The 22,355-nt window shown below is 56.7% G+C and overlaps 1 protein-coding gene across 1 annotated transcript; it reads left to right on the forward strand.

Moving 5' to 3' along the window:
- The first annotated feature begins 542 nt into the window (after positions 1 to 542).
- On the forward strand, positions 543 to 6,115 carry DLX5 (distal-less homeobox 5). The gene is made up of 3 exons (XM_029070939.2): positions 543 to 915; positions 2,398 to 2,582; positions 4,429 to 6,115. The coding sequence occupies exons 1-3, from the start codon at positions 543 to 545 to the stop codon at positions 4,756 to 4,758; spliced, it is 888 nt and encodes a 295-aa protein (XP_028926772.1). The 3' UTR covers positions 4,759 to 6,115.
- The last annotated feature ends 16,240 nt before the right edge of the window (positions 6,116 to 22,355 follow it).

Below are 22,355 nucleotides of genomic sequence, written 5' to 3' on the forward strand. Positions count from 1 at the left end.
TGGAACCTCTCCCTCCCTTCCTCCTCCTCCTCCTCGTCCTCGTCCTCGTCCTCCTCCCTCCCCCTCCCAGCTTTGCGGTGCCAAACTCGTCGGGCGAGTTGGGGTGTTGCAGCCGGTCCCGGCGCCCGCAACCAATGGCACCCGAGCCGCCCGCGCTGCGTAAGAGCGCAATTAAGGATTTAACCCAGGCCGGGCTCGACCCCAGCCTGCAAAAGCGCCCCAGAAGGAGCCGGGGAGCCTCCTCTTCCTCTTCCTCTTCCTCTCCCCTCCCTCTTCCTCCTCCTCCTCCTCCTCCCCCAGCCCCCTCCCACCCCCTCCCCACCCCCCACCCCCTCTCCATCTCTCCAACTCGGTCTCCTCCTCTGGCACTGCCATGTCTGCTTAGAGCCTCTCCTCTCCCGGGCGGCGGCGGCGGCCACACGGCTGGGCGTCCCGAGGCGGCGACGGGACCCCCGGACACCCCCGGAGACCCCCGGAGACCCCCGGCCCCGGCCCCCCCTCCCCCGTCCCCTCCGGGACCCCCCTCCGGCCCCGGCCCGGCGATGACAGCCGTGTTGGACGGAAGGGTGTCCGGCGGGCGTCCGGCCGACCTCCAGAGCCCCTTCCCCGGGACCCCGACCATGCACCAGGCCGCCCCCCACCCTCCCCCGCACCCCCACCCCCACCGCCCCCCGACCTCGCAGGACTCGCCCACCAGGCCGGAGTCCACGGCCCCCCACTCGGACTTGTACGGCCCGTCGGGGGGCTACGGGACCGGCGCCAAGGCCTTCCCCTACCAGTACCCCGGGCTGGGCGGGCCGGCCGGACACTACCCCGCCAAAGTCTACCCCGATTTCGGCTATTCGACCCCCTACCCCCAGTACGGAGCAGGGGGAGGGGGCTACGGCCGGCCCCCGGGACCCTCCTGCCACACAGGTAAGGCCAAGGCTGGGGAGGGGGCCGGCCCCCCTCGAGGGGGGCTTCCCTAGCCAGGGACGAGTCTCCCCGGGTCCGGGACGGGGAGGGGGGGCACCCCCCACCTCGGGACGGGAGGAGGGAGGGGGAAAGGGGGCGAGGGGGTGTGAGGAGGGGGGTCCCACCAGCCCGGGTCTTTCCCGCGGGGGGAGCGGGACTGCTGGCTTCCCCGACCGCCTTGAAAACGGTGGTTCTCACTGGGGTGCGGGGGTGTGGGGGTGGGGTCGGGGGGATCCCGTGACGGGTTGTGAGGGGTGTGGGAGGGGGTGTCCGGCGGGGAAATCGGGGGCCGGGGAGGCAGGGGGGGCTGGAGGTTCAACCTGGAGAATTTCCGGACCGAGTTTCATCAGCTCCACATTCAGAGCTGGGCTAATATTAGCATCTCTGCGCGGGCCAGGCCAGACCACCGCCACGCTGCGCGCCTGGACACACACACACACTCAGAGACACACACACACACACTCAGACACACACACACACACTCAGATATACGGCACAGAGAACATCTCCCCCCCCCCCCCCCCAAAAAAAAAGGCTTACGAGGCGGGCTCACAAACACAGGCACAAACTAAAAACAAGAGGCCCTCCGGCTCAGACACAAAGTTAAACCGACATTCGTGCGCCAACTCAGACACAAAGGGGAGCGCGTAGACACACACACACTCTCAGAGACACGCACACACTCAGATACACGGCATAGAGAGACACCCCCCACCCCCCCCCACCAAAAAAAAACCCACACACACACACAAGCCGGACTCACAAACGTTGGCACCAACTAGAAACAAGAGGCCCTCCGGCTGAGAACAAAGTTAAACCAACGTTCGTGCGCCAACCCAGACACAAAGGGGTGCGCGTACACAAACTCACATCACACACACACCACCCCCCCCCCCACACACACACACCCCAAAGACGGGTCCTTGCGGACACACCGTCTCCCCTTCGCATCTCCCGGGGCCCGATAGGAGGGAGACCAGAGCCTGGCCCATCGTTTCTCAGAGGGTGAGCGCCGGTTAGGCACTGTAGCGACGGTGTGTGGGGAGGTGCGGGGGGAGGGGGTCTCACTGTCTCGCTAGAGATTTTGTTCATCAGACGAAAAGGGGGATGGGGAGGAGGGGAGCGGTGCCCCCGGCCCGGTTGCGGGGCGCTGGGGAGACCGGCCAAATCGAAATTTGGGGACTGTCGGGGGAGGGTGTCTTTAGGGTCGTTTCCAAGCCCCGATTTGTCCCCGGTGGCTGGACAGGAGCTGGACATGTCCTCTCTGGGGTCCTGGTGACCGTCTCTAAGGCCCAGGACCGGGGGTCGAGGGACGGATGAGGTAGAGACCGGGGGCTTGGGGAGACAGAGGCCTTGCCTGGCACAAAGTAAGCGCTTAACGAATACCACCGTTTTATTATTATTAATTATTATTATTGAGCCGGTCCTCCTCTTCTTGTTTAGAGAAAGAGGCGGCGGAGCCGGAGGTGAGGATGGTGAACGGCAAGCCGAAGAAAGTGCGCAAGCCTCGCACCATTTATTCCAGCTTCCAGCTGGCCGCCTTGCAGAGGCGATTCCAGAAGACCCAGTACCTGGCCCTGCCCGAAAGGGCCGAATTGGCCGCTTCCCTCGGCCTCACCCAGACCCAGGTAACCTCGCCGCCCACCCCTGGCCGGACCCGAGCGAACCCCGAATCCCTGGACGAGGGGGAGCCCGTCGTGGGCAGGGATTATCTCTCTTTGTTCCTCTCTCGTACTCTCCAAGCGCTTAGGCCGGTGCTCTGCACACAATAAGCGCTCAGTAAATGCGCCTGACAATTACTGAATGAAAGGGAACACCCCACCCCGCCACCGACCCCCGTCTCCCCCTCTTCCTGCTCTCCAGACATTCGGATCCGGTCATTCGTTTATTCAGTCGTATTTCTTGAGCTCTTACTGTGTGCAGAGCACTGGACTCAGCGCTTGGGAAAGCACAGGACGCATTAAAGAGGGACAATCCCTGACCAGGGCGAGCTCGCAGTCTAGGGAGCTGGAAAGGGGGAGATGGGTTGATTTGGGGGGGATCCATAGCCTCCGGGAGAGGAGGAGGAGGAGGGAAGAGGGAAGACCCTTTCCAGGATTTTCCCGGGGGCGCCGCGGGTGACTTGGGGGGGGGGGGTCAGGGAGCCGCGGACGCCTGGGACCATCCCAGCGGCTCCTTCGGGGTGTAATGAGGAAGGGGAGCCGCCGGGGATGTGGTCTTTAGTTTGGGGAGGAGGCAGGACCCCTTCCCTCCCCCTCCTCCCCTTCCCCCAGCTTCTCCCCCCCGGGCGCCGGGCGTTTTTGGAAGGATCAAGGCCTTCCCAAGCGCCGCCGCCCTGGATCGAAGGCGAATTCCTGCCTGGCCGATTTTCCCGAAAAAAGCGGGGGTGGGGAAGGGGCGGGAAAGATTCCGGATTAGGCTGGCTGGAAGGGCGACCGGGAGTAGGGGGAGCTGGGGTGGGGGTTCTACGGCCTGGCCTCCTCCCCTTACCCCCCACCCGTCTTGACGGTGTTTTATTTGCGTGTCCGTCTGGGGGGCGTCCAAACAAAAGCCACCTCCGCAGCAGAACTGAAAGGGAGACGGTAAACTAAAAAAGAAAAAGAGAGAGAAAAACAGGTCGGACCCCCACCTACCCACAGACACACACCCACACACCCACACAAACACACACCCACACCCCACCCGGATGGCTCGCTTACTCGTTCCTTAGTTTGTTTTGTCTTCTACCGTCATTTGTTCCTAAACGCTGGCTATGTGCTAAGCGCTGGGGGAGGTCCAAGCGAATTCGCTTGGCCGCAATTCCTGTCCCCCGTGGGACTCTAAATCTCAACCCTCCCGTTTACAGATAAGGTAACTGAGGCCTAGAGAATAATAATAATAATGATGACGATGGCATTTGTTAAGCGCTCACTCTGTGCCAAGCACTGTTCTAAGCGCTGGCTGGGGGGATACAAGGTGATCAGGTTGTCCCCCGTGGGGTTCACAGTCTTCATCCCCATTTTCCAGCTGAGAGAACCGAGGCCCAGAAAAGTGAAGTGACTGGCCCAAAGTCACGCAGCAGACAAGCGGCGGAGCCAGGATTGGAATGATAACGTTGGTATTTGTTAACCGCTTACTACGTGCCAAGCACTGTTCTAAGCGCTGGGGAAGGGTGGAATACAAGGTGATCAGGTTGCCCCCCGTGGGGCTCACAGTCTTCATGGCCATTTTCCAGTTGAGGGAACTGAGGCCCAGAAAAGTGAAGCGACTGGCCCAAAGTCACGCAGCAGACAAGTGACGGGATCGGGATTAGAACCCACGACTCCCAAGCCCGGGCTCTTTCCACTGAGCCACGCTGCTTCTCCTCTTCTTCTTCTCTTCTTCTTCTTCTTCTTCTTCTTCTTCTTCTTGTCTTCGCCGAGTTTGGGGGCGGGGGAGGGGGGACGGAGGGGCAGGGAGTCTCCCCCACTCCAAGTCTGCCCCTTTCCTCCCCAGGTGAAAATCTGGTTCCAGAACAAAAGGTCCAAGATCAAGAAGATCATGAAGAACGGCGAGCTGCCTTCAGAATACAGCCCCAGCTCCAGCGACCCCATGACCTGCAACTCTCCGCAATCCCCCGCCCCGTGGGAGCCCCGGCCGACCCCCCGCACCCTCGCCCACCAGGCCCACGCCCACCCCACGGCGTCCAGTACGTCCCCCGCCGCCTCGGGCTACCTGGACGGTTCGGCGGGCTGGTACCCGGCGCCCGGCAACCTCGGATCCCACTTACATCCCCACGGATCCCCGCAGCAGCTCCTCACCCTCGCCTCGGGGTCGCTCTACTAGCGCGGGGCCACCGCCGGTCCCGCTCGCCCGCCTCCTTCCCCCGACTGTCCGTCCGTCCGTCCGTCGGGGAACCCGGCTGTCCATCCCAAGATCCGCCTCCAAACGCGTCTGTCCAGCTCCCCGTCTGTCCGGCTCCAAACCGGTCTGTCCGGCTCCGGACTCGTCTGTCCGGCTCCCCATCTCTCCGGCTCCGAACCCCTCTGTCCATCTCTCTATCCGTCTCCAAACGCGTCTGCCCAGCTCCCCATCCGTCCATCTCCAAACGCGTCTGCCCGGCTCCCCATCCGTCCATCTCCAAACGCGTCTGCCCGACTCCCCATCTCTCCGGCTCCAAACCCCCCTGTCCATCTCTCTATCCGTCTCCAAACGCGTCTGTCCATCTCCCCATCTGTCCATCTCCAAACCCGTCTGTCCGGCTCCGGACTCGTCTGTCCAGCTTCCCACCTATCCGGTTCCAACCCGACTTCAAACGCGTCGGTCCACTCCTCATTTGTCCGGCTCCAAACCCCTCTGTCCATCTCCTTATCCGTCTCCAAATGCGTCTGTCCGTCTCCCGATCAGTCCGGCTCCAAACGCGTCTGTCCGGCTCCGAACCCCTCTATCTCCTTATCCGTCTCCAAACGCGTCTGTCCATCTCCCCGTCTGTCCGGCTCCAAACCCCTCTGCCCCTCCCCATCTGTCCAGCTCCAAGCGCCTCCGTCCACCTCCCGATCCATCCGGCTCCAAACCCCTCCGTCCATCTCTTTATCCGTCCCCAAACCCGTCTGTCCACCTCCCCACCCGTCCTTCTCAAAATCCTCCCGCCTGGCCATCCCCAAAACCCGTGTCCGGCTCTCTCTCCCTGTCTTTCCGTCTCCACCTCCAAAACTCTTCCCTCCCGCGCTCTCTCCGTCTCTCGGTCCCTCTGTGGGTTTAATTTTCTTTAATCCCTTTCCCCTCCCTACCTCTCTTCACTGGGCTTTTACTCTTTTTACAGAGAGAATTCAGAGAAGGCGGAGGGTGTGTGTATGTGTGTTTGTGTATTCATTTGTGTTGTTTTTTAAGCTAGGAGAAAGAGTGAGAGAGGATGAGAGAGAGCGAGCGGTTGCTATTCATGGCTCAAGCTCCGTCCCTGTAAATTATTTTATTTCCGAGGAAAGCCCCCCTTCCTCCCTCCCCCCTTTTTCTTTTTTAACCGACGGACTCTTTTGGGCTTAACTGTGGACACTTTCAAAGGTGCCTTGAAATCTATGACCTCAACTCTTCCAGAGACTTTTTGCTCCCCGTTATTTTCACCGTGTAAATACGTGTAGATAGAGGAATTAAACTGTATATTCTGGGTAAATAAAATTATTTCGACCATGAGAGAAAAGCGGCAGCAGCGGCGCGGTTCTCCAAAGCCTTCCTTTCCACCGGGCCCAGAGACCGGAGTGGAGACCCGGGGTCGAGAGACGTCTCCCCCTCCCCGGCCCTTACAACGCTGCTGCTTTGGGGTACAGAGCGAATGGGGGTGGTCGTTGGGGAGGGGAGAGGGAGGGGAGGGGGAAGAACCCCTTGATGATTCGGGAGGATCGTGTTCCACACGGAATGTCCTGATCTGGGAGCGTAATAACCTTTCTTCCCCTTTCGGAATGGCCTGCCACTTGGGGTTGTTACGCGAGAGGTCTGTGTACCGTGACTGACAATTTTGGTGATTTTTTTAAGAGACAGAGAGGTTTCCAAAGGCGATCGAAGCTCTCCTAATGCGTCTAGTGTCGGTTACCGTGTTGTGAGAGCGGGGTTAATAATAATAGTGTTGGTATTTGTTAAGCGCTTACTATGTGCCGAGCACTGATCTAAGCGCTGGGGTAGACAGGGGAATCAGGTGGTCCCACGTGGGGCTCACAGTCTTCATCCCCATTTTACAGATGAGGGGTTGTGACTGTGTGGCATGGCTGGGTCGGGGGGGTGGAGGGGGAATCTGTCAGTGTGTAGGGGGACGAGTGTGATATGGATGTGGTAGTCTGGGAGGGTGTGTATTAGTGTGTGAGCCTATGTTTGCGTGTGAGGGTGTATGGACAATGGGTGTGATTGTGTGGGTGTGTTGGGGGGGGTGTTGGGTGTGAGGGTGGTGGGGGGGAGGTGGGGGAGCTTGGTGGTTTAGGGGTGGGTGTTGGTGTATGTGTATTGGGGGGGGGGGGTGTGGGCATGGGAGGGTGTGGGGGGCATGTGGGTGTGGGGTGTATGGATATGTGTGTTGGTGTGTGTGTGTGTGTGTGTTGGTGGGAGTGTGTGTGTAGGTGGATGTGTGGGTATGTGTATGTTGGTGTTTGTGTATTTGTGTATGTGTTGATGGGTGGGTATGAGTGTGTTGGTGTGTGTGTGTGTGTTGGTGGGTACGTGTGGGTATGGGTGGGTGTGTGGGTATGTGTATGTTGGTGAGTGGGGGTGTGTGTATATGTGTTGGTGGGTGGGTATGGGTTGGGGTGGGGGTGGGGGTGAAGGTGGGTATGTGTGTGTGTGTTGGTGTGTGTGGGTTTGAGTGTGTGTTGGTGAGTGTGTGTGTGTGCGTGTGTGTGTTTGATGGGTTTGGGGGTCCCGGGCGAAGCGCTCCAGATGCGAGTCAGGCAGCGGCGACCGAGGTGACAATGTGCGCTTGTGTATCTGCGGGCGTGTGCATATAGATGGGGGCAGGTGTGTATACGAAGGCCCATGGGGGAGGCAAGGGGGCATGTTGGTACCTGGGTATAAGTGGATGTGGGTGAGAATTTATCTGCAGCTTTTTTTTTAATGTGTGCATGTGTATCTAGGTGCATGTAAAGATGTGTTTATATGTGAACACAGGAAGGTGCGTGTATACGTTAGGGCCTCGGTACACACATACATGGGTGGGTGTATCTATTATATCTAGTTTTATGAGTCTGTGTGTCAGGAGTGTGTAAAGATGTGCACGGGTGGTTGTATGTGAACACACAAGGGTGCGTGTTTAGTGTGTGGGTACTTACGCATGTGTGCGTATGTATCTTATATCCAGCTTTGTTTATGAATATGTGTGTCTAGGTGTGTGTGTGTGCACGTGTGCAAACGTGCACGGGGGTTATGGTATCTGTTCAGGGCTTACTATGTGCCGGGCACTGTACTAAGCACACGAAGGTACATGTATATGTTAGTGCATGAGTACATAAGTATGTGCGCGTGTACATTTACCTTACCTGTCTTTGTTTATGAATGTGTGTGAGTCAAGGTGTGTGTAAAGATGTGCACAGGTGTTTATATGTGAGCACAGGAAGGTGCGTGTATATGTTAGTGCCTGGGTACGTATGTAAGTGTGAGTGTGGATCTACTATATCTAGCTTTGTTTATGAATGTGTGCGTGTCGGGGTGTGCTTGTGTAAAGATGTGCACAGGTTTTTTTAAATAATAATAATAATGATGATGGTGTTAAGCGCTTCCTATGTGCCAGGCACTGTACTAAGCGCTGGGGTGGAAGCAAGCAAATGGAGTTGGAGCCAGTCCCATGTGGGACTCAGTCTCCATCCCCATTTTCCAGCTGAGGGAACCGAGGCCCAGAGAAACGAAGTGCCTTGTCCAAGGCCACACAGCAGACAAGTGGCGGAGCCGGGATTTGCTATATGTGAGCACAGGAAGGTGCGTGTATATGTCAGTCCGTGGGTACACGTGTATTGCGTGTGTGTGTGTGTGTATCTGGGTGTGTGTATGTGTGTGTCGGGGGAGGAGCTCGGGGCTCCGGGCTGTGGATTCGGGTAGGATCGGATCGAACTGGGTTCGGCCTCCCGGAACTGGGCGAGCAAAGCCTTTGCTGGCGCCGGGCCTGGGGAGAAGAAAGGCCATTATTTCCGGGCTGGCACCTCGCCCCCTCGTCCCTCCCTGCGTCGGTTTAAGGCCTCGGCCGGCCGCTCCACGGCCACCGACCTCCCCCCCGAGGACCCGCCCCCCACTGGACGAGGGACCGGCCACCCTGGCTCTGTCCGGCCCAGCCCCGCCCGCCCGGCCCTCTCTCTGTCTCTGGAGGTTTGTGTCTGTTCGGCCCTGGCCGGGAGACCGTCCTTCCGTCTCTGAGCCTGGGCCCACGCTTGTCCAACTGTCCGTCTTCCCGTGTCCGTCCAGTCCAGTCTGGCCTTGGTCATTTCAGTCGGTCTCTGTCCCCGTGTCCGTCTGCCCCGTCTGCCTCAGGGCCTGTGACCGGACGGGTCCATCTGTCCCTGTGACCGTCAGGAAGCAGCATGGCGTAGTGGCTAGAACAAGGGCCTGGGAGTCAGAGGTCATGGGTTCTAATCCCACCTCCTGCATTTGTCTGCTGTGCGGCCTTGGGAAAGTCTCTGGGCCTCAGTTCCCTCATCTGTCAAATGGGGATGGAGGCTGTGAGCTGCATGAGGGACAGGGACTGTGTCCAACCCGATTGGCTTGTATCCAACCTAGCATTTAATACAGCGCCTGGAACACGGTAAGCACTTAATACCATTCTTATTATTATACTATTATCTCTGCCCCTCAACTTGCCCCCCGCCCCCCGTATATCCATCTGTCCCTGTTCCCGTGTCTGTCTGTTTCAGTCTGGCCATGGCCCTGTTCATCTGTCTGTGTCTGTGTCCCTGTATTCATTCATTTATTGAGCGCTTACTGTGGACAGAGCACTGGACTAAGCGCTTGGGAGAGAATGATACAACAATAAACAGTGACTTTCCCCACCCACAAAGAGATTACAGTCTCAAGTTGGGGAGGCAGACATCAATACAAATAAATAAAATATCAGATAGGGACATATAAGTGCTGTGGGGTTGGGCTTGGGGAAGAGCAAGGGGAGTGAGGCAGGGTGACGTGGAAGGGAGTGGGAGATGAGGAAAAGTGGGGCTTAGTCTGGGAAGGCCTCCTGGAGGAGGTGGGCCTTCAGTAAGGCTTTGAAGGAGAGGGGAGGGTCATTCTGTGGGATTTGAGGTCGGAGGACGTTCCGGGCCAGAGGCGGGACTTGGGCCTGGGGGTCGGCGGCGAGACAGGCGAGATCTGTCTACGCTGTCGGTTTCTATCTGTCCCTTTCCCTGTAACCGTCTGTCTGTCTCTGCCCCTGGGCCTATGCTTGTCCATCTGTCCATCTTCCCATATCTGGTCCGGCCCATCCTGGACACTGTGTCCGTCGTGTCTCTCTGCCCTGTCCCCATGTCTGTCTGTCCCCTGTGCCTGTCCCTGACCATCCCCGTTTCTGTCTCTGCCTACCCTGTCCGTCTCTGGCCCTGTGTCCGGACCGGTCCGTCTGTCCCCGGGCCTGTGCTGGGCGGAGTGTTTCTGTCCCAGACTGTCTCTGATTTCAGACCCATTTTGTCTCTGGTTTTCTCTTTCTGCGTGTTTATCTCTGTCCCTGTAAATCTCCGTCTCTGTCCCTCTCCGGCCTAACTCCGCCGGTCTCTGTCCCCTGTCTGCTCAGCCCCGTCTCTGTCAACGCCCCCCTCTGTCTCCTCATGTCTCTCTGTCAGGGTCTCCCTGTCTCGCTCCGAGTGGCTGATCTCTGTGCTCATGTTAAGCAGGGGGAGTCAATGGGTGGGCTTGGGGAAGACGAGCCAGGAGTGGTCTCCGGACGCACCAGGAGGGATTCAGGGCAGAAGATCCTGGCTTTGGTGGCGGGGAGAAAGCCGATCCCGGCAAGACAGAGCGGCACCTGTGGGTTTCTGAGTCCGAGAAGAGAGACATGGGCCAGCCACTTGCACTGAACGCCTGGGCGCGGGTGACAGCCGGTACCAGGGCGAGTGAGGGCGTGGGTTACAATCAATACCAGGGTGAGTGAGGGTCTGGGTGAGAGTGCCAGGGTGAATGGAGGCATGGGTGACAGTACCAGGTTGAGTGAGTGCCAGGGAGAGAGGGGGCATTGGTGAGTGAGTGCCAGGGTGAGTGGGGGCACGAGGGACAGTGAGTGCCAGGATGACTGGGGGCATGAGTGACACTAAGTGCCAGGATGAGTGAGGGCGTGGATGAGAGTGAGTGCCAGGGTGAGTGAGGGCATTGGTGAGTGAGTGCCAGGGTGAGCGGGGGCATAAGTGACAGCCATTGCCAGGTTGAATGAGGGCATGGATGAGAGTGAGTGCCAGGGTGAGTGGGGGCATGGATGAGAATGAGTGCCAGGGTGAGTGGGGGCATGAGTGGCAGTGCCAGGGTGAGTGAGGGCATGGGGGACAGAGAGGGTCAGGATGAGTGGGGGCTTGGGTGAGAGTATCAGGGGACAAAGAGGACTGCGAGCAGGGATGCGAGGGAAAGGTTATGGGGAGATTAAGGATAAAATATTAATAATGTTGGTATTTGTTAAACGCTTACTACGTGCTGCGCCCTGTTCTAAGCACTGGGGGAGATACAGGGTAATCAGGTTGTCCCATGTGGGGCTCACAGTCGTCATCCCCATTTTACAGATGAGGGAACTGAGGCCCAGAGAAGTGAAGTGACTTGCCCAAAGTCACACAGCTGACAAGTGATGGAGCCGGAATTAGAACCCACGACCTCTGACTCCCAAGTGAGGCACTAGGGTCCTTTGGACCTTTGGTATTCGCCCCACTCTCGGGGCCACAGCACTTACGTACATATCTACAAATTATTTATTATAAATTATTTATTTCAACATCCGTCTCCCCCTCTAAACAATAAGCTCGCTCTGACAAGGATCACACCTACCGCTTAGTGGGATGCTTTGCACACAGTAAGCGCTCAATAAATACCAGTGATCGATTGATGGATCTCCTCCAGGAGGTCTTCCCGGAATAATGTTTCATCTCTCAACTTCAACACTTCCACATCACCAGAATGCTTCGGAACCCACTCCCCCACCCCCATGGGATTTACGCCCATTGGAGGGAGGGATCGTCTCTCTTTATTGCTGAATCGTACTCTCCAAGCGCTTAGTACAGTGCTCCGCACGCAGTAAGTGCTCGATAAATGCGATCGAATGAATGAATCTTTAGAGTCTGTGGTTTCCTCTGATCTCGAATATATTTTAGGATCTATCTCCTCTGCTAGCATGTTAAGATATTGAAGACAGGGATCGTAACTACTCAATCACTTAGTTTCAGTGCTCTGCACACAGTGGACTCTAAGCTTCTTGAGGGCAGGGATAATGTCTGCTAACTCTGTTGTCCTCTGCCAAGTGTTCAGCGCAGTGCTCTGCAGACTAGACGGTCAACTCCTGGAGGGCAGGGCTTGTGTTTACTCACTCTCTTATCCTCTCCCATCCTCTTAATAATAATAATGATAATGTTGGTATTTGTTAAGCGCTTACTATGTGCAGAGCACAGTTCTAAACCCTGGGGTGGATACAGGGTCATCAGGTCGTCCCACGTGAGGCTCCCAATCCTAATCCCCATTTTACAGATGAGGTAACCGAGGCCCAGAGAAGTGAAGTGACTCGCCCACGTCACCCAGCTGCCAAGTGGCAGATCCGGGATTCGAACCCATGACCTCTGACTCCCAAGCCCAAACTCTTTCCACTGAGCCAGGCTGCTTCTCTTAGTCCAGTGTTTGCGCCAAATACGCAATCGATCCGATTTATCGAGCACGATGTGCACACAGCAGTGTGCTAAGCACTTCAGAGAGTGCAATAGAGTTAGTAGGTTGATGGGTTGGGAGGGGAACGTTTGAACACGGGTGTGGGTGAGTGGGTGTGGGTGAGTTTGTGTGACTGTGTGGGAGGGGTAGTGTGCGTATGAACGTGTGAGGCTAGGTGTGGTCAGGGGTGTGTGCCTGTGTGGGTGTGAGAGACAGAGACAGAGAGAGAGAGAGACACCCAGACCTGTCTCCCTTCTAAGAGAAGCAGCGTAGGAGATCGAGCACGGGCCGGGGAGTCAGAAGGCCACGGATTCTAATCCCGCCTCCGCCACTTGACTGTGTGACTTGACAGCTGTGTGTCCTCGACAAGTCACTTCTCTTCCCTGGGCCCCAGTGACCTCATCTGCGAAAGGGGGATTGAGATGCTGAGGCCCACGGGGGAGAGGGACCGTGTCCAATCTGATTTCCTTCTATTCACCCCAGCGCTTAATACAGTATCTGCCTCATAGTAAGCACTTAACAAATACCATATTATTAAGAGCTCAGAGTTCTGCTCTTGGCTAGTCTCACCCATGCATTTCCAGGTACCTCCTCCCTCCTCCTGCATCCCAGTTCTGCCATCATCCTCCATTGACTCTCTTTCCTCCCCTCTCTCCTCCCTTTCTTTTCCCCTCTTTTGCCCCCCCCCGCCAAGTCTCTCTCCTCTCTGTTTCCCTTTCCCACCTCCAGAGGAGGAGGATTCTGGGCTAAAATTCCTGGATTTATATCACTCATGCTCCCCCTCCACCTGTCCACGGTAGAAGATCCAATGAAATGCCATTTGCCAGCCTGAGGCCGGGGCCGGGGTCGGGGGCCGGAACCGGGGTCAGCCGGGGTCAGCCTGGGCTGGGCTGAGCTGGGTTGGCGCTAGCGTTGGGCCGAGGTGGGGCTGGGGTCGGGCTGGGGCTAGGGTTAGGGTCGGACTGGGCTGGAACTAGAGTTGGTTTGGCTCTGGAGTCCGGCTGGGGCTGGGCTGGGGGGGGCGTCGGGCTGGAACTAGAGTTGGTTTGGGTCTGGGGTCCGGCTGCGGGGGGGGCGTCAAGATGGGGTCAGCCTGGCCTGAGCCCGGAATTAGAGTTGTTTTGGGTCCGGGGTCCGCCTGGGGCTGGGCTGGAGGGCGTCAGGCTGTCAGGCCACCCTGGACCCGGAATTAGAGTCGGTTTGGGTCTGGGGTCCGGCCGGGGCCGGGCTGCGGGCATCCGGGCCGGGGAAGGGCCAGCCTGGGCCTGGAACTAGAGTTGGTTTGGGTCTGGGGTCTGGCTGGGGCTAGGCTGGGGGGCGCCAGGCTCGTGCCATTCATTCATTCATTCAATAGTATTTATTGAGCGCTTACTATGTGCAGAGCACTGTACTAAGCGCTTGGAATGGACAATTTGACGGGCTCACGGTCTAATCAGCCCGGCCTGGACCTGGAATTAAAGTTGGTTTGGGTCTGGGGTCCGCCTGGGCCTGGGCTAGGAGCATCAGACTGGAGAAGGGCCAGCCTGGGCCTGGAATTAGAGTCGGTTTGGGTCTGGGGTCCGGCTGGGGCTGGGCTGGGGGGCGTCAGGCCGGGGTCAGCCCGGCCTGGGCCCGGAATTAGAGTTGGTTTGGGTCTGGGGTCCGGCCGGGGCCGGGCTGGGAGCATCGGGATGGGGAAGGGCCAGCCCGGGCCTGGAACTAGAGTTGGTTTGGGGCTGGGGGGCGTCAGTCTGGGGTCAGGCCGGCCTGGGCCTGGAACTAGAGTTGATTTGGTCTAGGGTCAGGCCGGGCTTGGCAAATCGTGTCGTCGTCGTCCTCCTCCTCCTCGGTGTGGGCCACGGGGGCGGGGGTGAGGGGTGGGGGGCGGGTGGGCGGTGGGTTTCTTTTTCTTTTTTCTTTTTCCTGGCGGGCTCCTCCGGGCGGCGGCGGCGGCGGCGGTGGCGGGCGGCGGGCGGACACGGAGGCGGCGGACACGGAGGAGCCGCGAGGAGCCGCATTCCTGTGGGTGACGGGTTGGCTCCAGGGCTGAGCCACAGGGCCCGACGCACACACACACATATACACACACTCACACACACACCCCACACACACACATCCTGCAGGACACACACAGACAGGCCCTCTTCCCCTCCCCCACAGCAAACGCACACACACACACACGTACACACACCCGGACACATCCTGCAAAACACACAGATACCCCACACAGACACGCGCACATCCACACACGAGCCCACATATACACAGCCGGCAGAAAATAGATCCACACACTCTCACAAACACACGCAGATCCACCGGCTCAATGCACGCTCTCGCACCCTCAAATGAACACACTGACATACGTACACACACACACACACACACACACACACGCTCTGACCTTGCAGGCCACACATTCCCAATTCATGCACACACCCTGACATAAACTCCCTCTCAGTGCACACACAACACCCTCCTATAGACACACTCAGGGCACACTCTCCGTGAACACACAACACCTTCACATAGACATACACCCTCAAAACACACACAACACTCTCACATAAACCCACACACTCTCAGTGCACACACAGCACCCTCATATAGACACACACTCAATGTAAGCACAACACCCTCCTATAGACACACACTCTCAATACCCACGACACCCTCATATAGACACATACTCAGTGGACACACAACACTCCCCTATAGACACACAGTCTCAGTGCACACAACACCTTTCTATAGGCACACACTCTCAATACCCACAACACCCTCCTATAGACACCCACTCCATGCACACACAACCCCCTCCTATAGACAAACCCTCAATGTATACACAAACCCCCCTCTTATGGACACACATTCTCAATACCCACAACACCCTCATATAGGCACCCATTCGCATAGACACGTTCTTCAATGCCCCCTGGGAGAACTTGCAAAGGGCACATACACACACAAACACGTTCAGCCCCACAAAGCCAGGCCCCTGCCCCCCATCCCGCCCCCCACCCCTAAAGTTGTGACCCTCCCCGACAGTGACCCTGCAGCTTCCGCAGAGGGGCTGGACGAGGCCAGGATGGAGCCGGGGGGTCGTTCTCTGGGGCGCGGGGGGATCTTCTGGCTGGGGTTGTCTAAGCTCCCCGGGCCTGGGACCCTCCCTTCAACCCCCCACCTTCCGCCCCCCGCCCCCACCGTCCAGCAGGCCCTGGGTGGGGGGAGAAGAGGGGAGTAAAAGCGCTTCCACATGTGGGATGGATTATGGATTTCTCCAGCGTAGCCTTTTCCCTCGACCACTGCCGGGATTTGGGGTGAGGGGCCGGGGGGCTCCGGGGAAGGGGGAGGGGGCCAGCCGGGCCAGGGGCGCTGAAACCCCCCGTTTTTAGGGGGGGGGGTCTCTCTGTCCGACCATCCACACCCCCGTTTCTGAACCGGGAGGGGGCCACTACAAGTGGCACCTCCCTCCACCACGAAGACCCCCACCCTTAATAATAGTGATGATGGTATTTGTTAAGCGCTTACTAATCATTTATTCAATTGCATTTAATGAGCGCTTATTGTGTGCAGAGCACTGTACTAAGCGCTTGAAAAGTACAATCCAGTCCTAAAGAGAGACAAACTCTGCCCACGACGGGCTCACAGTCCAGAGGGGGGGGGCGATAGACATCAATACAGGTAAACAGGCATCAATATAAATAAATAGAATTACAGATATAGACATATATAGATAAGTGCTGTGGGGGGGGAGGGGGAAGCAAAGGGGGGACGCGGAAGGAAGGGGGAGCTGAGGAAAAGGGGGGCTTAGTCAGGGAAGGTCTCTTGGAGGAGGTGGGCCTTCGATAAGGCTTTGAAGTGAGGGGGAAAGTAGTTGTTTGAGAGATTTGAGCAGGAAGGGTGTTCCAGGCCAGAGGTAGGATGTGGGCCAGGGGCTGACGGCGGGACAGACGAGATCGAGGCATAGTGAGAAGTTGCCTATTACGTGCCAAGCACTGTTCTAAGCGCTAGGGTAGCTACGAGGTCATCAAGTTGTCCCACTTGGGGCTCCCGGTATTCATCCCCATTTTCCAGATGAGGTCACTGAGGCTCAGAGAAGTGAAGCGGCTTGCCCAGGGTCACCCCGCAGACAAGGGGCGGAGCCGGGATTAGAACCCACGACCTCCGACTCCCAAACCCGGGCTCTTTCCACTAAGCCAGACTGCTTCTCCCTTCCCTGACCACCGTCCAGTTTCGGAGGTGAGGGGGCTTCCTCGGTTGAAGATCCACTGGACGAAAACGGGGGACCCATCACGGGGGGCGAGCGGAGGGCACTGCCAAACCTGAACACGGGCCTGGGAGCCGAGAGGGCCTGGGTCCGCCGACCCTTTTCGTTCAATCAATAGTATTTATTGAGCGCTTACTATGTGCAGAGCACTGTACTAAGCGCTTGGAATGGACAAATCGGTAACAGAGAGAGACAGTCCTGCCCCTTGACGGGCTTACAGTCTAATCGGGGGAGACAGACAGATTTCCCCTTCCCCATTTCGCCCAGAAGGTCCCGTCCCGGCTTGGGGCGGGGGTCGCTTGGGCATCCATCCCGGCTCCTCCACTTGTCTGCTGTGTGACCTTGGGCCAGTCACCTGATATCACACTGAAAATAAATTACAGGTAGGAGGAAGTGCCGGCTCTGCCACGTGCCTGCTGTGTGACCTTGAGTGAGTCACTTCACTTCTCTGTGCCTCAGTTAGCTCAACTGTAAAATGGGCATTAAGACCGTGAGCCCCACGTGGGACAACCTGATTACCTTGTATCTACCCCAGCGCTTAGAACGGGGCTTGGCAGATAGTAAACTCTTAACAGATACCCTAATAATAATAAGTATTCTTGTTCTCATCACTTCTGGCCCCTGGACCGGCTCTACCTTCCGTTCCGCTCCTCACCTGAAGCAGCAGGGAGTAGTACTAATAATAACGGTATTTGTTAAGCGTTTACCATGTGCTGAGCACTGTTCTAAGCGCTGGAGTAGACACAAGGTAAGCAGGTTGTCCCACGTGGAGCTCACGGTCTTCATCCCCATTTTACAGATGAGGGAACTGAGGCCCAGAGAAGTGAAGCGCTTTGCCCCAGGTCACCCAGCTGACAAGTGTCGAGCCGGGATTAGAACCCACGTCCTCTGACTCCCAAGCCCGGGCTCTTGCTAGTAAACCCTTAGTGACCAAAGTCCGGGCCTGGGAGTGTGAGGAGGTCACGGGTTCTAATCCCACCTCCTCCCCTTGTCGTCCGGGCGGCCTTGGGCGAGTCACTTCACTTCTCTGGGCCTCAGTTCCCTCACCCGGACACCGGAGATTGAGTCTGGGAGCCCCCAAGTGGGTCGGGGACCGGTTCCAGCCTCAGTTCTCTCATCTGGTAAATGGGGATGAAGACTGTGAAGCCCACGGGGGGCAGGGACTGGGTCCAATCCGATTACCTTTAGCCAGCGTTCAGTCCAGTGCCCGGCACGGATTGAGCACTTAACAGATATCACCCTTATTATCATTATTTGCTCCAGGCGGCCCCGGGGGACGTGTCCAAGGTTGGGGAGCCCTTATTCCACGGGCTCGCCCCCCATCTACCCCCTCTCACGCATCCAAGGAGGGGAGAGAGGGGGATCCCCAATCCCGCTTCGACAGAACGCGCTCTCCGACGGCTGTACGCGGGCGAAGGGGACAAAAGGTGCGTGAAAGTCGGCGTCTCTCCCGCTTCTGCCGCCTTGATTTAATTAGCCGGGATTAATCGGCCTGGGGCTTGATCTCCTCTAGGACTCGTCCGTGTTGTGGGAGGCGATGGGGGAAGCCGGAGCCGGAGCTCTCTCCGCAACCTGACACATAGTAAGCGCTCCACAAATACCATCATTATTATTATGATCCATCTCCCCCCCCCCCCACCCTTTCTCTCCCGGGGCTCCTGGCTCGGATGTCAACGACTCCGCCGCCCATTCGTTTCTATGAAACTCTTTCCCCTAGACGAGAAGGGGACGGTCCCCAACCCCGGGAGGGTGGAGGGAAGGGAGAGGGCGAGACAATGAAGGGGGTGGGGGGGAAACTGACGCACGGGCCTTTCATCCGGGGAGGGACAGGTGGATACAATGGGGAAACTGGAAAACGGAACAAAAAATAAAACCAACCCGGGCTTTTCATCCGCGGGGTTGAAGAGGAGGGAGGAGGGAGATGCTTCTCTTCTTTCTTTTCTTTTCTTTCTTTTATTCGATTTCTGAAAAAGGAGGGAAAGGAGGAGCGGGCCTTCGAATCGTCCCTCGTAGGGGACTTGGAACCGCCCGTTGTTGGGTAGGGATCGTCTCTATCTGTCGCCGCAGTGTACTTTCCAAGCGTTTAGCCCAGTGCCCTGCACCCAGTAAGCGCTCAATCAGTGCGATGGGCTGAATGACTGAACCCCTATTCGCGGTAGAGTTCTGTCGTCCGGTCCTCTATCCCCGACCTGAATGAGTCAGGCTTTTGTCCTTCCGAGTTGGATCTGATCGCTCCCTCTCGCATTTCACTTTCCCATTTTCCTCTTTCTACACCGTATCCCTCCTAGAGCCCCCCCTCCGCCCCCCACCCCTCCCCACAGCCCCCCACCCCCACCCGCAAATGGCAATCGAGCATTCGCGGTCATTGGCACATCCAAAATAGGGTCTCCAAAATGGGTGAATTAGCCCTACTGGGCAGTTTCAGACGTAACACTCTGTAATAATTATATTGCAGGCTGGATTAGGATGCTATTATCATAATCTGGACGTTTACAATTATCTGTAATTTGCAAAGATGCGCCAGGTCTTGATTACAGGAGGTTTTTTTTTTTTTTATCAAGCTATAAACCATCACTAAACAGTGACAGTAATAACAGCTAATTTCGCTGGCAATATAAGAGGTGTTGGGTTGGGCAAAGAATTTCACACCTGGATGTACCCACTCGACCAAGAATAGGGAGAAAAGAGATTCAGAGAACTCTCCCTCTATGCTTCCGTTCAGAGTAGTTTGCTAGACCCTGGTCATTGCTTAAGCGATACTCACGGGGTAAGTTTTCTTGTCGTTGTTATTATTGTGGTTTTCTTTTTGTTGTTGTTTTTGTTTTGTTTTTTATAAAAAAATTTCTTGTGTATTTCAACGCACGGTGCGCCCTCGCCTTTTCCCATTTTGCAATTTGTCCCCGGGCAGGTGGGTTCAACAGCGTCGACCCACTCTTGGATAGAAAAGAGGATGGGGGGTCTCTGGGGGATTCGGGACCCTCTCACCTCTGTTTCACCTGCAAACTCGGTCACTCCCAGGCTCTGTAGACATCCTTCTGTCTGTCGTCTGTCTGTACCTTTCCTGCTCTGTTTCCCCTATTCGTTCTTGGCGCCTCTCTGCCTCTGTTTACCTGTGTCTCTGCCTCGGTCTTGAGAGGGTGTGTATCCCAACTAGATTTCGATATTGAGGAGCCTGTGGATAAAAAATCCTTCTTTAATCCGGCAGGTCTGCAGGGGGAAGCCGGTTCGCGAGACCGCGCTTTTCTGCTCCAGGAGAGGCTGGAATCCAATGCGGTTTTTGTTTTTCCTCCCCTAAACTGTGACCGAGTCTTTGCATGTTGCGGGGGCGCGTCGAGGGGCTGCGTGGGGCTCTGCTCCTCCGTCCTTTGCGGGAATTCCCGGGTGCGGGATCTTCCCCTCTCCTCCCCATCTCCTGAAGAGCCTGCGCAGAGAACCCAGCGTCTCGAGGAGGGGGGTGCGCATCCTGTCGCCCCCTCCTTCCCCCCCTCCAGGGGAATGGGTGTGTGGGGGGAGACAGGGACAGGACCCCCTCCCCAACTGCCTCCCACCGACGGTGTTGGGGGGGGGAGTCCGCAGGAACCGCTATCCATCACTCTCCCCCACCCCCGGGGACCCCACGCAGAAGTCCGGTCCTTATCCTGGTCTTTTGGGGAGGCTGCTCCCCCCAGATTCTCCACGGGGCTGGACGAGGGGGGTCGGGGGGTCCCCCCTTCCCTCCCGAGCAGCTGCCTGAACTGTCTTTTGCTTCCCCTCTTGATTTCGGAAAGGTCCCGGCCTTGTAGTCGACATCTTTCGACTCAAAAGATTCGACTCACCTGACCACCTCCCGGGCGGCCCCTGACTGCACAGCCTTCCCCCCCTTCCCTTCTGCGCCCCCCTCCCCACTTTCCCTCCCCCTCCCTGGCCCCCCTCCCCCTCACCCCCTTCCCCTCCCCCCCCCTTTCCCACTTTTCGACCCGCTTGGGTCGAAGCCCAGGGCGCCGGGCAGAGACCAGTCGAACTTTTGGGGGCCTTCGGCACCCCCCTCCCCAAACCGCTCCGCCCCTCCCCCACCCCCACCCCAATTCCGGAAGGGGAAACGTTAACCCTTTGCCTTTCAGAGGCCCGACACCCCCCCCCCCCCCCGCTAAACTGCGGGAAATCGCGAGAGGCGCGGACTTAAAGCAAGAGAGGCGAACTGGAAGCAGACATCACGACAGTAATTCCCGACGTGTTAACACGCATCTCTCGGACGCCGGGCACACGCAGTGGTTTGGCGGGTGCCTAGTGGATTTTCTCAAAAAAAAAAAGTGTTGGTTTCAGTGCATGGTAGCTTTCTCCCCAAAGTAATTTGAATAATTCAGTAAAGCCCTACTACCAGCTGTTCTTCTGCACCCCTTCCCTGCCTTTCCGCATTATAATTTTGGTTAATTTTCAATTTTAGGTCCTACGTCTCTGCAATTTGTGTATGAATAACAGAATAATTTCCCTCTTTTGTTTCGCCTTTCCTGTTCCTGAATCTAAATAAAGATGGCTTTTTAGTATTAAAAGTGGAAGAAAATTACAGGTAATTATCTTTGACGGTAAAAACGCTGTAATCAGCGGGCTACATGAAAAATTACTCTAATTATGGCTGCATTTAAGAGAATGGGAGAAAAAAAAACCTTCTTGTGGATAAAAACCTTAAATTGTCTTCAATGTCTGCCTCAAACTGGGTGGCACTGCAGCTGGAGGCTTTGTTCGCCTGCGATCCTGGGGAGCGGTGAACCCAGAGTTTCACAGTGGGAAGGGGGGAAAAGAAAAGAAAACATTTTTCCTAATGTAACAATGCGAATGCTAGAAAATGACAAGACTGATCGGTTTTAAACCATTCTGAAAGCTGGCTGAGCGAAGTAGTTGCGGAACAAAAAAGGGGGACCCGCGTATCGGTAAGTACTCTGCTTTGTGCCTAATTATAGTGACTGTCCTTTTGCACGACTTCTATGTGTAGCAGCGATTAGAGCGAGTTCACTGAGGGTATCTATTGACTTCTGATAAGTGGCTTCAGTGGTTTCAAGATTCATAATTTGAAAGATGCCCAGGTCTGGAGCCATTAATTCTCGCAGTATGGGGGCTTCCTGCTTCTGTGACGAAAGGGGGGTTTGTTTGGCTTTTTCTTTTTCTTTTTCCCCCCTCCCTTTCCCACTTTCACGATTCTGGTCCTTCTGCCAATATCGCCGACGAGTCACCCATCTTGGCTTAGGCGTTTGGAGGCGCGGGGTCGCTGTCGTGGCTTTTGTACCTTTCCATTCTCGCCTTTTAATTCCTCTTTTCTCCACGAAGAGGAGGCGCACCGGTGGCTTTTAGGGGAGGGGGGGGGTGGGGGAGGAGGGGTGGGGAGGGGGAGAGAGAAAGAATCTATTTCTTCAGGCTGGGTTCGGAAAGCTACGAAACCTCGGGTATTAACCCCAGAGCAGGCCACCTGAATCGTAAGAGTAGAAGAAATGGCAGAAATTGCAGCTAACGAGTTACGGAAGGGTAGTGGAGAGAACCCCACGATTAGCTGTGTTTCTGCCTGGCAGGATTTCAGGAGCTAAATCTTTTACATAGCTCTGTGTGTGTGTGTGTGTGTGTGTGTGTGTCTGTGTGTGTGTGAGAGATTGAGCGTTCATAAATGTGCACATACATATAAATAAAATCTCGTTTCCCAGCTGACGGAATAGGGCGTCTTTTTTTGTTTGGAAACTGAGGAAGAAAGCATAATTCAGCTCCCCGTGGGCCGGGAACTTGTTACTCCGTTATTCTGTACTTCCCAAGCGCCTAGTAGAGCGCACCACGCTACGCGAGCGTTCAGTACCCGCAACTACTCCACTGCTTTGCGATAGACAGGAGAGAA

The sequence above is a fragment of the Ornithorhynchus anatinus genome, chromosome 8 (genome assembly GCF_004115215.2).
Source record: "Ornithorhynchus anatinus isolate Pmale09 chromosome 8, mOrnAna1.pri.v4, whole genome shotgun sequence".
Taxonomy (NCBI): domain Eukaryota; kingdom Metazoa; phylum Chordata; class Mammalia; order Monotremata; family Ornithorhynchidae; genus Ornithorhynchus; species Ornithorhynchus anatinus.

Bases quoted from the DNA above. Each gene is read 5' to 3' on its own strand.
- DLX5 (XM_029070939.2), top strand. From the start codon at position 543: ATGACAGCCGTGTTGGACGGAAGGGTGTCCGGCGGGCGTCCGGCCGAC. The intron at 916-2,397 runs GTAAGGCCAAGG...CTTCTTGTTTAG, and splicing joins GGGACCCTCCTGCCACACAG to AGAAAGAGGCGGCGGAGCCG. The intron at 2,583-4,428 runs GTAACCTCGCCG...TTTCCTCCCCAG, and splicing joins TCGGCCTCACCCAGACCCAG to GTGAAAATCTGGTTCCAGAA.